Genomic DNA, 14,953 nt, shown 5'->3' on the forward strand with positions numbered 1-14,953 from the left:
AAAAATTGGATAGATGATGGTATGAGTAACTGAGATGCGTCACACTGGAGAGGATCATGGTGGGGCAGAAGTTATCTTGTTGGGTGTCTTAAATTTGTCATAAGAGATTTCAGGGCTAGAGATTTGTGTGTGTGTGTGTGTGTATAGATAGGCAGGTATAAAGAAAATCTATATAGATGTATGTACGTATGTGTGTATATAAAATCAGTATTTTATTGAACAGATAGTGTTTAAAACATTGGGATTGAATGAAATCCCTAAGAGAGATTCTAGGTGGAGAAGAGAAGTTGGCTGAGGATCAAATCTTGGAGTACTCCAGCATGTAGAGATCCAACAGAGAAGGAGTGGGAGCAACTCATGCCATCAGAGGGAGCCCACGAGGGTGATGACTTGGAAGCCTAGAGAAAAAAATGTTTTAGGGAGGGAGTGGTTCAACGTGTCATGCATTTCTGAGAGTTAGAACAAGATCAAGACAGAACTGACAATAGCATTCGGCACCTTGGAGATTTCTGGTGACGTTGACAAGATCTGTTTTGGTGGCATATGTGTGAAAGGTGTTGCGAGTGGGTTGTGGAGAGAATAAGATGTGAGGAAGTGATGATAACAAGGAAAGCCAGTTCATTCTTGGAGGTTTAAGGTCAGTGAACCATAATACCGGCAGAAATCCTTGGGTCCAGAAAGGATTCTATTTGACTGAGCCATATTAAAACATTTGTATGCAGATAGGAGTATTAATTAATTCTGAAATTACTTCATCTAATATGACAACATTCTATACTTAAATTTATTTAGAATACTGTGTTTCAAAACTACAGCTATGCCAGTTGAATATAGAAACTGAGTTTTAAAGAATATAGTTCAAAATAATTAAATCTGTAATATTGGAAAGCCCATTTTTAGGCATATAAAAAAGTAAAATTTCAGATCTGTCTTCCTGAAAATAATTTTACAATTTTATAAACAGTTCTTCATCATGTTATGTAAGTAGAGAGTAAAGGCAATAATATACTTGCTGTCCATATTTATTATTTATCTAGCATTGGGAGTTAGAGAGAGTATACCAGGAGGAGAGTACCTCATTTCCAGATCGTTCAGGGCCTTGTAGACCAAGCTGTGGACTTTAGTTTTAACATAGGAGCAAAGGGGAGACTGGGGAAGGGATTTAGCAGATGAGTGTTATAATTTGCACTTCCAAAGATCACTCAGGCTTTTTTTTTTTTTAATATAATTTTAAAAATAAGTTTCTTTATTTTTTGGCTGTGTTTAGTTTTCATTGCTGGGCGTGGGCTTTCTCTAGTTGAGGCAAGCAGGGGCTACTCTTCATTGCGGTGCGTGGGCTTCTCGTTGCGGTGGCGTCTCTTCTTACGGAGCAGGGGCTCTAGGCGTGTGGGCTTCAGTAGTTGTGGCTCATGGGCTCAGTAGTTGCAGCTCGCGGGCTTTAGAGTGCAGGCTCAGTAATTGTGGTACACGGGCTTAGTTCCTCTGCAGCATGTGGGATCTTCCTGGACCAGGGCTTGAACCGTGTCCCCTGCATTGGCAGGTGGATTCTTAACTACTGCGCCACCAGCGAAGTCCCACGCTTCTTTTTTTGTAATTGTAGTACAATACACATTAACATGAAATTTACCACTTTAACCATTTTAAACTATATAACTTAGTGCTATTAATTACATTTACAGTGTTGTGCAACCATCACTATCCAGTTCCAGAACTTTTTCATCACCTCAAATGGAGACCCTGTACCCATTAAGCCGTCACTCCCCATTCCTTGTCAGACTTCTCTAGTGGAGCAAGGTTAGGACGGGGAAGACTAGTTAGAGGTTTTTGTAGTAGTCTAGGTAAAAGATACTGGTTGGATTATGATGATGGCAGAAAAATATGGAAAATTTCTCTATTTTTTTCTTTTAACTTTTTACCCAATTTGAACCCTCGTAAATTTGTAAAGTAATGTAAGCTGTTATGTTTTCCTAGGTGTCCTTCAGATGATGCAGACAAGAATTGGGGCTTTACAGGGAGCTGTTGATAGGTACTGTTGTTCATTTTGTAAATGAATGAAATGGAAAGATTTTTATCCATTGATAGTTTGAAGATGATTTTGTCACTCCTCTTTCTGTTTTTCCTTTAGGATGAAAGCAAAAATTGTTGAGCCATACAATAAAATAGTAGCCCGTACTGCTCAACTAGCAAGACTTCAGGTAGGTCCTCACTTGTCATTTCTTTGTACTTTTACTTCATTTTGTCTTTATAAGCGAGCAAATTTCAAGAGAATGAGTTCTAAGGAAGTAAGAGAATATGAGAGAAAATGGGAAAAATACTAAAGAGCTTTAAAAGAAGATATTCAGTTTAAAAAATAAAAATCTAAACTACTATTAAAGTGAATTATTTTCACTCTTATTATATCAGTGTATTACTAACTTTTTAGAGTTCAAAATTATTTCTCTTAATAGAGAACAGGAAGAAACCTTTTATCCTTACAGTTTGCTATGATCCAATGTAAGGAACCCAAACCTATAACTTCTGTAATACAGCAGTCCCCAACCTTTTTGGCACCAGAGACCGGTTTCGTGGAAGACAGTTTTTCCGCGGACCGGGGAGGTGGGGGTGGGGGGATGGTTTCAAATGATTCAAGCGCATTATGTTTATTGTGCACTTTATTTCTGCTATTGTTACATTGTACTATATAATGAAATGATTATACAACTCACCATAATACAGGATCCGTGGGAGCCCTGAGCTTGTTTGCCTGCAACTAGTTGGTCCCATCTGGGGGTGATGGGAGACAGTGACACCTGAAGTGTGTGGCTTATGTCTAGTCTACTCTGTAGTCTTGTTTTGATTGCTGTCACTGCAGAAAACCCTGCTTCACAAAGATAGGATGTTGGAAACAGAAACAGGCTTTTCAGTGCTTTCGTGGCAATCTCAGGATATCCCACCTTGACTTTAATCCAGAATGTATGGAGATTTGAAGTTGTCTCAAGCATACTTTTAAGGCCACCGTCATTTACAGTCTCAAGCAGTTGATCTTCTTCTAGCACAAAGTCGATTCACTGGACTTATTCACAAATGGGTCGCAGATCCACTCCTTCCCAGTTCGGGGGTCTTTTGTGGCTGGGAAGTAATGCTCAAACTCTTTTGAAAGCTGAGATGGGTGATCATGCACCAGCTGGGGGGAAGAAGGCCCTGGCTCAGCCTCTTTCAAAATCTCTGCTAATATTTGAAACATGTCAAAAATCCTAGTGTTAACTCATTGCCCCCATAATTCCAGTTTGGCTTTGAATGCAGCCATTTTATCTGCCAACTTGAACACAGTGGTGGTTCTCTCCTGAAGTGATGGATTGAGTTTGTTGAGCAGGTTGAATATGTCACACAAGTAAGCAAGTTTTGTGACCCCATTCTGTGGCACTGAAATGTGCTGCCAGGGGTGACTGTTTTTCTAAAAGAAATCTCTGGAGTGGCTCTCATAACTCAAAAACTCTGGCCAGTGATCTACCTTTAGAAAGCCATCTCACTTCTGTGTATAAGAGAAGACGTGTGTGCTCTGTGTCCATCTCCTCACAGAGCTGCACAAACAGACGTGAGTTAAGGGCATGTACTTTAATGTGGTTGATAATTTTAATCACATCCTGCAAAACGTTAAGTTCAGGTGACATTTTTCGGCTAGCCAGCATTTCCCTATGGATGACACAGTGTGTAGACTCACATTCAGAAGCAACCTCTTTGACCCAAGTAGTGAAACCAGAAAGCCATCCAGTCATGGCAGCCACTCTGTCTGTGCATATATCGACACAAAATGACCAATTCACTTTTCCTGATATGTAATCATTCAAAGACTTGAAGAGTTCTGCAGCTATTGTGTTGGTTGTCAACAAAAGTGCACATAACATAACCTCATGCACATCCTCCTGAAAGACATAACGCACAAAAACAAGCATTGTTGCCTTGTTGTCAACACCAGCAGACTCGTCAACCTGGATTGCATACCATGGTGACTCATTAATCCTCTCTAACAATTGTGCCTCAGTATCCTTTGCTATTTCATCAATTCGTCTAGTTATGGTACTAGCCAAAAGAGGAACACGTGCCACGTTTTGAACTGCAGCCTCTCCTAAAAGTTCATGACAGATGTCCTTAGCAGCAGGCAGGCTCAACTCTTCACCAATGGTAAAGGGCTTTTTCTTAAAGATTTATTTATTTATTATTTATTTAGTTAGTTTATTTTTGGCTGCGTCGGGTCTTAGTCGCGGCACGCAGGATCTTCATTGAGGTACGCGGGATCTTTCATTGCAGCACGCCGGCTCTTTGTTGCAGTGCACAGGTTTCTCTCTAGTTGTGGCGTGCAGGTTTTCTATTCTCTAGCTGTGGCGCGCAGGCTCCAGGGCGTGTGGGCTCTGTAGTTTGCGGCACATAGGCTCTCTAGTTGAGGCGCGCAAGCTCAGTACTTGCAGTGTGCGGGCTTAGTTGCCCTGCAGCATATGGGATCTCAGTTCCCCGACCAGGGATCGAACCCGTGTCCCCTGCATTGTAAGGTGGATTCTTTACCACTGGACCGCCAGGGAAGCCCAGTAAAGGGCTTCTTCTTAGAGTCTTCTGCTGTCTCATCATTGGGTTTTTCCCCCCTTTCAAAAAAGCTCTCCAGCGACATTTGTTTTTTCCTCATTTTGGCTAGGATTAGCTTGTGGGCTTACCCACACTGTGACTGAGAGAAGTGCACAGTGCAGGAAAGAGGTGCGGACAGAAGTGGTAAATAAAATAATGGTCAGGCCATGCGCAGACTGAAATAAGTGTCAGTTTCTGACTTAAAGCCTGCCACCACATGCAGTTGTACAATTGAAGTACATCAACTCACTTGCCACTGTAAAGCCTGCCACCAGATGCAGCTTAATTGTCACTTTCCACTCACTGGTAGAGTTTTGATATGAGTCTGCAAGCAGTTGATTTATTACGGTCTCTGTGTAGTCAAACCTCTCTGTTAATGATAATCTGTATTTGCAGCCACTCCCCAGAGCTAGCATCACTGCGTCAGCTCCACTACAGGTCATCAGGCATTAGATTCTCATAAGGAGCGCACAGCCTAGATCCCTCACATGCGCAGTTCACAGCAGGGTTTGCGCTCTTATGAGAATCTGATGCTGCCACTGATCTGACAGGAGGCGGAGCTCAGGTGGCAATGTGAGCGATGGGGAGCGGCTGTAAGTACAGATGAAGCTTCGCTCACTCACCCACCGCTCACCTCCTGCTGTGTGGCCCGGTTCCGGTCCGTGGCCTGGGACTGGGGACCCCAGCTATAATAGATGTTTTAGTATTTTAATCTTTGCTATTTCTGGGTCAGTTTTTGTCAATTGACCTTTCTTCTTGTTATGGGTTTTATTTTTATGCTTCTTTTCATGCTTGGTAGTTTTTGATTTTATACTGGAAAGGTGTGTTTTGTGTTCAGGGGTCTGGATTTTAAAAAATTTCCTTGAAATGGTGTTGGACTTTATTCTTGTTCACAGTTAAGTTACTTGAAATTAGTCTGATCTTTTTGAGGATTGGTTTTAAATATTTATTTATTTATTTAGCTGCATTGGGTCTTAGTCGCGGCTTTCAGGATCTTTGCGGCATGTGGGATCTTTGCTGCAGCATGAGGGACCTTTTGTTGCGGTGTGCGGGCTTCTCTCTAGTTGTGGTGCATAGGCTCAGTAGTTGCAGCACGTGGGCTCTCTAGTTGTGGCACGCGGGCTTAGTTGCCCCCTGGCATGTGGGATCTTAGTTTCCTGACAAGGGATCGAACTCACGTCCCCTGCATTGGAAGGAGGATTCTTAACCACTGGACCACCAGGGAAGTCCCCAAGGATTGGTTTTAAATCTTTGTTAGTGCAGGTTCAGAGCATCCTTTAGCCTAGCGGTAGTTTAGCCATGTTTACTACTAGGTCTTTCCACTGTGAGCTCTGTGCATTGTTTCAGTGTTTCTTTCCTTGTGTTTCCTCTTACACATGCACAAATTGGCACTTAGCCAGAGACTTGAGGCCATCTTTCTGCACATCTCCCCAACCTCTCCTTCCTGGCCAGTTCTCTGCCCATAGACTCTAGCTCCTTTTGGCTTTCCTGAAATCTGATCTGTTTCCACACTTCAGAGAGACTGTCATGTTCTGTTTGCCTTTGCTCTGCTTCAGCTAGAAAATTGTCTTCCGGCAGTAAATTGGGATAGTTGTTAAGCTCATTTTCTTTATTTTCTTTCTGCTGTGCTATTTTTCAGTATCTGTTGTCTGAAAATTTTATTTCATGTATTTTGTTCAGTTTTCTAGTTGTTTAAGATGGGAGGGTAAATTCTGCCCTATTATTCCATCATTGTTAGAAGTAGTAATTGCCTTCATTAAAAAAAATTGAATTATAAGTCACATACTATAAAATTCACCACTTTAAAGTACACGTTTAAGTGTTGACTGAGTGGTTTTTACTATATTCACAGGGTTGTGCAATCATCACTGCTGTCTAATGCCAAAACATTTTCATTACTCCAGAAAGAAACCTTAGGCTCAGTAGTAATCACTCCTCCTACCCCCTTACCCCTTGCCCCTCCCCAGCTTTCTAATCTGCTGTCTGTGGATTTGCCTATGCTGGATATTTCATATAAATGCGTCATACATTGTGTGGCATTATTTTGTCTGGCTTCTTTCACTTACCATAATGTTTTCAAGGTTTATCCATGTTGTAGCATGTGTCAGTACTTCATTCCTTTTTATGACCAAATAATATTCCATTGTACGGATATACCACATTTTTGTTTATCCATTTATTTTGCTTGCCTATCAGTTGATAGATACTTGTTTCCGCTTACTGGCTATTATGAATAAAAACTGTTACAAACATTTGTGTACAAGTTTTTGTGTGACGTGTTTTTTCCGGTTATCTTGGGTATATACCTGAGAATATATATGCTAGGTCATATGCTAACTCTCTTTAACATTTTGATGTATCGAATCAATATATGAACACCTTAAACTTAAACAATGTTCTATGTCAGTTATATTTCAGCAGAGCTGGAAAAAACTTTTTGAGGAGTGCCAAACTGTTTTCCAAAGCAGCTGTACCATTTTACATTCCTATCAGCTATATATGAGGGTTTCAATTTCTTTCTCACCAAGACTTGTTTTCTTTTTAATATAGCCATCCTATTGGTTATGAAGTACTATCTCGTTGTTTTGATATGAATTTCCCCAGTGACTAATGATACTGAGCATCTTTTATTGTGCCTATCGGCCATTTGTATATATTCTCTGGAGAAATGTCTATTCATATCTTTTGCTCATTTTTAAAATGAATTATTTGTCTATTCCCTCTCTCTCTCCCTTCCTTTCTATACTTGGCATATTGTGTTCTGGCTTCCAATTTAGTTGTTGAGAAGCTGTCATTCTGACCTGGTCTTTTGAAGGTAATCTGCAGGTTTCCTCTGGTTTCTTTTTTAAAAATTATTTATTTACTTATTTTAACATCTTTATTGGAGTATAATTGCTTTACATTGTTGTGTTAGTTGCTGCTGTATAACAAAGTGAATCAGCTATACATATACATAATATCCCTATATCCCCTCCCTCTTGCATCTCCCTCCCACCCTTGCTATCCCACCCCTGTAGGTGGTCACAAAGCACGAGCTGATCACCCTGTGCTATGCGGCTGCTTCCCACTAGCTATCTATTTTACATTTGGTAGTGTATATATGTCAATGCCACTCTCTTACTTCGTCTCAGCTTATGCTTCCCCCTCACTGTGTTCTCATGTCCATTCTCTATGTCTGCATCTTTATTCCTGTACTGCCCCTAGGTTCTTCAAAACCATTTTTTTTCCTTTTTTTAGATTCCATATATATGTGTTAGCATATGATATTTGTTTTTCTCTTTGATTTCCTTCAGTTTCAGAATGGTTTCTTTTTATTCATTTCATGTGCAATTTGTTTTTCTTCTTCCATCTGTGAGTTTATCTCTTTCATCATTTCTGAGCCGTGCTTTCTTCAAGTATGTATCATTCTCTCTCTCCTTTGTCTTCGATTCTGATTAAATGTACACTCAACTTTCTTTATCATCTAAGTCACTTACCCTCTTTTCCTTACTTTACATTTTTTTTCCTTTCCTTGCTGTTCTCTGGAGTTTTTTCTGATTGGTTATCTACTTCATTAATTTATTCCTGACCACTTCCTGTGGTTAAAATAGTCGATTATTATTTTGCTAAGTTTTGGTTATTGTATGTTTTATTTTTAGAAGTTCTATGTTTCTTTTCCTAAAGTGCTATATGACCTATTTCTTGTTCCCTGATTTTGATTTCTTTGAATATATTCTGCTGAAGTATTCTGTTGCCTTACTCTGGTAGGTATAGTATTTGTAGTCTTTGTGGGTATGTTTATCTTGGTGGTGCTTGCTGGTTCTGTCTAATGGAGTCCAGTTTTCCTGGGTGCCTGGTTATTTTTTGCTGTGTGTTGGACATTTTATTTGAAAAGTTATTTTTTAGAATATTTGAGTCCTTCAGAGAGGATTTGTTTTGTTTTTCTATGGCAGCAGAAATCGTTACCAGTCCAAGAACAACATTAAATTAATCAATTTTAACTCTCCTCCTCCACTTTGTCTCAGAGGCTATCAAAATGTAGGATCTAATTTTCCAGGACTAGCAAGTGATCTCAGATTACAAGTGGATTTGCTTCCTTTCTCTTGGGGTTCACTGTGCTTTACTCTTGGCTTGGTGTTTGTATCCATACTATCATTTCTTTGATGCTTTTGAGACATTTTTACATTTTATACAACAGTTTTAGTTCTTAATGGTAAGCTAAAAATATAGTCTGCCATTATTTTATTATTATTAATTAATTAATTAATTTTTTGTCTGCGTTGGGTCTTCATTGCTGCGTATGGGCTTTCTCTAGTTGTGGCAAGCGGGGGCTACTCTTCATTGCAGTGTGTGGGCATCTCATTGCGGTGGCTTCTCTTGTTGTGGAGCACGGGCTCCAGGTGCGCGGGCCTCAGTAGTTGTGGCATGCAGGCTCAGTAGTTGGGGCTCATGGGCTCTACAGCACAGGCTCAGTAGTTGTGGCACATGGGCCCAGTTGCTTCGTTACATGTGGGATCCTCCCGGACTGAGGCTCAAACCCATGTCACCTGCATTGGCGGGCGGGTCCTTAACCACTGCACCACCAGGGAAGTCCTAGTCTGCCATTATTAAAAATAAGAAACTTACGTGTCTTGTTTTTTATAAAATAAACATCAGATTATTTTTTTCCCCTGATAAAATTATTCAGTACTTCCTTAACACAAAAGAGAATGAAGTCTTAAGTCCTAAATGTGGCATGTAAGTCCCTTCATGTTATTGCCTCTACTTGCTTTTTATCAACTTTACCTTTTGTCATTCTAAAAAAATTTATTATGGATACTAATCACACTGAACTACTTACTGTTCCTAAGTGTGCTGGAGATTCTCACATTCATTCCTTTGCACATTTTTTTCCCTAACTCAGAATGTTCTAGTCACTCAGCAGATTCTAGTCAACTCGTCTGTGAAGTCCTCTCCTGCCCTTCTGACAGAGCAGAATATTTACTTAATTTACTTTATTTTATTTTTTTGGTCGCAGTGTGCAGCATGTGGGATCTTAGTTCCCCGACCATGGGTCAAACACGCGCCTCCTGCATGGGAAGCGTGGAGTTTTAACCACTGGACTGCCCGGGAAGTCCCAGAATGTTTATTTTTTAATTTCTTTAATATCCTGTAGATGTTTCCATTATAATACTTTCTACATAATTTTTCCCTTCCTCATACTCTCCTATAAGACTAAGCTCCTTGAAGGCTATGATAATATTTTAATATTTGAATGTCTAGCCTTAGCGTAGTGTTATGTACCATATTAAATGCTTAAGAAATGAGTTAAATAATTTGTTCCTTGGTCTGTGCCTTAGTTGTAATGTTTTTAAAAAATATGTAGCATATGTGACTCAACATATATAATACTAAAAAATTTTAATGGACTTATAAATATCTCCTATAACAATCTGAGAAATATAGCATGTGAGAAGAGTTTGAATGTCAGTCTTTTTCAGAAGGATGAGAGATACGGGTTATTTCAGAGATAACCACTTAAGGGTATGTGGGGCAGTGAGGATACATAGAAACCTGTCTTAACAGTCAAAGAGGTATCGTGGGACAGTGGAATATGGCTTGGCCTACAATAATATCCTAACAATCACCCTTTCCTATAACTCAGGTCCTGCATCTCTGTCTGCTACTTTTTCTTACTGCCACTATGGATTAACCCTCATTCTCCTTTTCACTTGCTCCTTGTTTCACTCTTGGCTTTTTTGTCTCAAGGCTTCTGCTCTATCCTATACACCCACTTTCCTAAAGAGAACAGTGTCTGTTTGTAACAGTTTTGGGCAGTTCTTGCACGAGACAGTGTGATAGGTCACTGGTGATAGACTTTGTGGCATAGCATTGAGCTGGCATTGTTTCTCTGATCTAGTCAGCTGTGGCTAAGGTCACAAGGTCATATGACCTGAAATACCATGAACCACATATAAGGAGCTGCCCAAGCTACTTTCCTGAAGAAAGGGTGTGGGCACTGCAAGTCCTGCTCAGAGCGTTAGAGCTAATGTTTTACTTTTATGCTGAAATATACATTAAAACATTACTTCCATAGTTAAGTTGGGATTTAAATATTGCTTTTGAGATTAACTTTTTCATTTTGTACTAAAAATCATGGCCTTAAGTTAACTGGAATTCTTTTTTTTATACTGTATTTTGACTTTTTTTTTGCCATCTAATTATTCCCTTTATTTATTTTATTTTTTACATCTTTATTGGAGTATAATTGCTTTACAATGGTGTGTTAGTTTCGGCTTTATAACAAAGTGAATCAGTTACACATATACATATGTTCCCATATCTCTTCCCTCTTGCATCTCCCTCCCTCCCACCCTCCCTATCCCACCCCTCTAGGTGGTCACAAAGCACCAAGCTGATCTCCCTGTGCCATGCGGCTGCTTCCCACTAGCTACCTATTTTATGTTTGGTAGTGTATATATGTCCATGCCACTCTCTCGCTTTGTCACAGCTTACCCTACCCCCTCCCCATATCCTCAAGTCCATTCTCTAGTAGGTCTGTGTCTTTATTCCTGTGTTACCCCTAGGTTCTTCATGACATTTTTTTTCCTTAAATTCTGTATATATGTGTTAGCATACGGTATTTGTCTTTCTCTTTCTGACTTACTTCACTCTGTATGACAGACTCTAGGTCCATCCACCTCATTACAAATAGCTCAATTTCCTTTCTTTTTATGGCTGAGTAATATTCCATTGTATATATGTGCCACATCTTCTTTATCCATTTATCCGATGATGGACACTTAGGTTGTTTCCATGTCCTGGCTATTGTAAATAGAGCTGCAGTGAACATTTTGGTACATGACTCTTTTTGAATTATGGTTTTCTCAGGATATATGCCCAGTAGTGGGATTGCTGGGTCATATGGTAGTTCTATTTGTAGTTTCTTAAGGAACCTCCATACTCTTCTCCATAGTGGTTGTACCAATTCACATTCCCACCAGCAGTGCAAGAGTGTTCCCTTTTCTCCACACCCTCTCCAGCATTTATTGTTTCTAGATTTTTTGATGATGGCCATTCTGACTGGTATGAGATGATATCCCATTGTAGTTTTGATTTGCATTTCTCTAATGATTAATGATGTTGAGGATTCTTTCGTGTGTTTGTTGGCAGTCTGTATATCTTCTTTGGAGAAATGTCTATTTAGGTCTTCTGCCCATTTTTGGATTGGGTTGTTTGTTTTTTTTGTTATTGAGCTGCATGAGCTGCTTATAAATTTTGGAGATTAATCCTTTGTCAGTTGCTTCATTTGCAAATATTTTCTCCCATTCTGAGGGTTGTCTATTGATCTTGTTTATGGTTTCCTTTGCTGTGCAAAAACTTTTACATTTCATTAGGTCCCATTTGTTTATTTTTATTTCCATTTCTCTAGGAGGTGGGTCAAAAAGGATCTTGCTGTGATTTATGTCAGAGTGTTCTGCCTATGCTTTCCTTTAAGAGTTAGATACTTTCTGGCCTTACATTTAGGTCTTTAATCCATTTTGAGCTTATTTTTGTGTATGGTGTTAGGGAGTGATCTAATCTCATAATTTTACATGTACCTGTCCAGTTTTCCCAACACCACTTATTGAAGAGGCTGTCCTTTCTCCACTGTACACTCCTGCCTCCTTTATCAAAGATAAGGTGACCATATGTGCGTGGGTTTATCTCTGGGTTTTCTATCCTGTTCCATTGATCTGTATTTCTGTTTTTGTGCCAATACCATACTGTCTTGATTACTGTAGCTTTGTAGTATAGTCTGAAGTCAGGGAGCCTGATTCCTCCAGCTCCGTTTTTCGTTCTCAAGATTGCTTTGGCTATTCGGGGTCTTTTGTGTTTCCATACAACTTGTGAAATTTTTTGTTCTAGTTCTGTGAAAAATGCCATTGGTAGTTTGATAGGGATTGCATTGAATCTGTAGATTGCTTTGGGTAGTAGAGTCATTTTCACATTGTTGATTCTTCCAATCCAAGAACATGGTATATCTCTCCATCTATTTGTATCATCTTTAATTTCTTTCATCAGTGTCTTATAATTTTCTGCATACAGGTCTTTTGTCTCCTTAGGTAGGTTTATTCCTGGGTATTTTATTCTTTTTGTTGCAGTGGTAAATGGGAGTGTTTTCTTGATTTCACTTTCAGATTTTTCATCATTAGTGTATAGGAATGCCAGAGATTTCTGTGCATTAAGTTTGTATCCTGCAACTTTACCAAATTCATTGATTAGCTCTAGTAGTTTTCTAGTAGCATCTTTAGGATTCTTTATATATAGTATTATGTCATCTGCAAACAGTGACAGCTTTACTTTTTCTTTTCGGATTTGGATTCCCTTTATTTCCTTTTCTTCTCTGATTGCTGTGGCTAAAACTTCCAAAACTATGTTGTGTAAGAGTGGTGCGAGTGGACAACCTTGTCTTGTTCCTGATCTTAGCGGAAATGCTTTCAGTTTTTCACCATTGAGAATGATGTTTGCTGTGGGTTTGTCATATATGGCCTTTATTATGTTGAGAAAAGTTCCCTCTGTGCCTACTTTCTGCAGGGTTTTTATCATAAATGGGTGTTGAATTTTGTTGAAAGCTTTCTCTGCATCTATTGAGATGATCATTTGGTTTTTCTCCTTCAGTTTGTTAATATGGTTTATCACACTGATTGATTTGCGTGTATTGAAGAATCCTTGCATTCCTGGATTAAACCCCACTTGATCATGGTGTATGATCCTTTTAATGTGCTGTTGGATTCTGTTTGCTAGTATTTTGTTGAGGATTTTTGCATCTATGTTCATCAGTGATACTGGCCTGTAGTTTTCTTTCTTTGTGACATCCTTGTCTGGTTTTGGTATCAAGGTGATGGTGGCCTCGTAGAATGAGTTTGGGAGTGTTCCTCCCTCTGCTATATTTTGGAAGAGTTTGAGAAGAATAGGTGTTAGCCCTTCTCTAAATGTTTGATAGAATTCGCCTGTGAAGCCATCTGGTCCTGGGCTTTTGTTTGTTGGAAGATTTTTAATCACAGTTTCAATTTCAGTGCTTGTGATTGGTCTGTTCATATTTTCTATTTCTTCCTGATTCAGTCTTGGCAGGTTGTGCATTTCTAAGAATTTGTCCATTTCTTCCAGGTTGTCCATTTTATTGGCATAGAGTTGCTTGTAGTAATCTCTCATGATCTTTTGTATTTCTGCAATGTCAGTTGTTACTTCTTTTTCATTTCTAATTCTATTGATTTGAGTCTTCTCCCTTTTTTTCTTGATGAGTCTGGCTAGTGGTTTATCAATTTTGTTTATCTTCTCAAAGAACCAGCTTTTAGTTTTATTGATCTTTGCTATCGTTTCCTTCATTTCTTTTTCATTTATTTCTGATCTGATTTTTATGATTTCTTTCCTTCTGCTAACTTTGGGGTTTTTTTGTTCTTCTTTCTCTAATTGCTTTAGGTGCAAGTTTAGGTTGTTTATTCGAGATGTTTCCTGTTTCTTAAGGTAGGATTGTATTGCTCTAAACTTCCCTCTTAGAACTGCTTTTGCTGCATCCCATAGGTTTTGGGTTGTCATGTCTCCATTGTCATTTGTTTCTAGGTATTTTTTAATTTCCTCTTTGATTTCTTCAGTGATCACTTCGTTATTAAGTAGTGTATTGTTTAGCCTCCATGTGTTTGTATTTTTTACAGATCTTTTCCTGTAATTGATATCTAGTCTCATAGCGTTGTGGTTGGAAAAGATACTTGATACAATTTCAGTATTCTTAAATTTACCAAGGCTTGGTTTGTGACCCAAGATATGATCTATCCTGGAGAATGTTCCATGAGCACTTGAGAAGAATGTGTATTCTGTTGTTTTTGGATCGAATGTCCTGTAAATATCAATTAAGTCCATCTTGTTTAATGTATCATTTAAAGCGTGTGTTTCCTTATTTATTTTCATTTTGTATGATCTGTTCATTGGTGAAAGTGGGGTGTTAAAGTCCCCTACTATGAATGTGTTTCTGTCGATTTCCCCTTTTATGGCTGTTAGTATTTGCCTTATGTATTGAGGTGCTCCTATGTTGGGTGCATAAATATTTACAATTGTTATATCTTCTTCTTGGATCGATCCCTTGATCATTATGTAGTGTCCTTCTTTGTCTCTTCTAATAGTCTTTAGTTAAAAATCTATTTTGTCTGATATGAGAATTGCCACTCCAGCTTTCTTTTGGTTTCCATTTGCATGGAATATCTTTTTCCATCCCTTTACTTTCAGTCTGTATGTGTCCCTAGGTCTGAAGTGGGTCTCTTGTAGACAGCATATATATGGGTCTTGTTTTTGTATCCATTCAGCCAATCTGTGTCTTTTGGTGGGAGCATTTAGTCCATTTACATTTAAGGTAATTATCAAT

At 38.9% G+C, this 14,953-nt stretch overlaps 1 protein-coding gene across 3 annotated transcripts in view; it reads left to right on the plus strand.

The window, feature by feature from the left end:
* COG5 (component of oligomeric golgi complex 5) overlaps positions 1-14,953 on the plus strand; it is a 283,948-nt gene that overhangs the window by 12,005 nt on the left and 256,990 nt on the right. For all 3 annotated transcript variants that reach the window (XM_019940610.3, XM_033862890.2, XM_019940605.3), the window contains exons 4-5: positions 1,972-2,026; positions 2,126-2,195. In XM_019940610.3, coding sequence (XP_019796169.1) covers positions 1,972-2,026; positions 2,126-2,195 — 125 coding nt within the window. The remainder of the gene's footprint in view (positions 1-1,971; positions 2,027-2,125; positions 2,196-14,953) is intronic.

This window comes from Tursiops truncatus, chromosome 9 (genome assembly GCF_011762595.2).
Source record: "Tursiops truncatus isolate mTurTru1 chromosome 9, mTurTru1.mat.Y, whole genome shotgun sequence".
NCBI lineage: Eukaryota > Metazoa > Chordata > Mammalia > Artiodactyla > Delphinidae > Tursiops > Tursiops truncatus.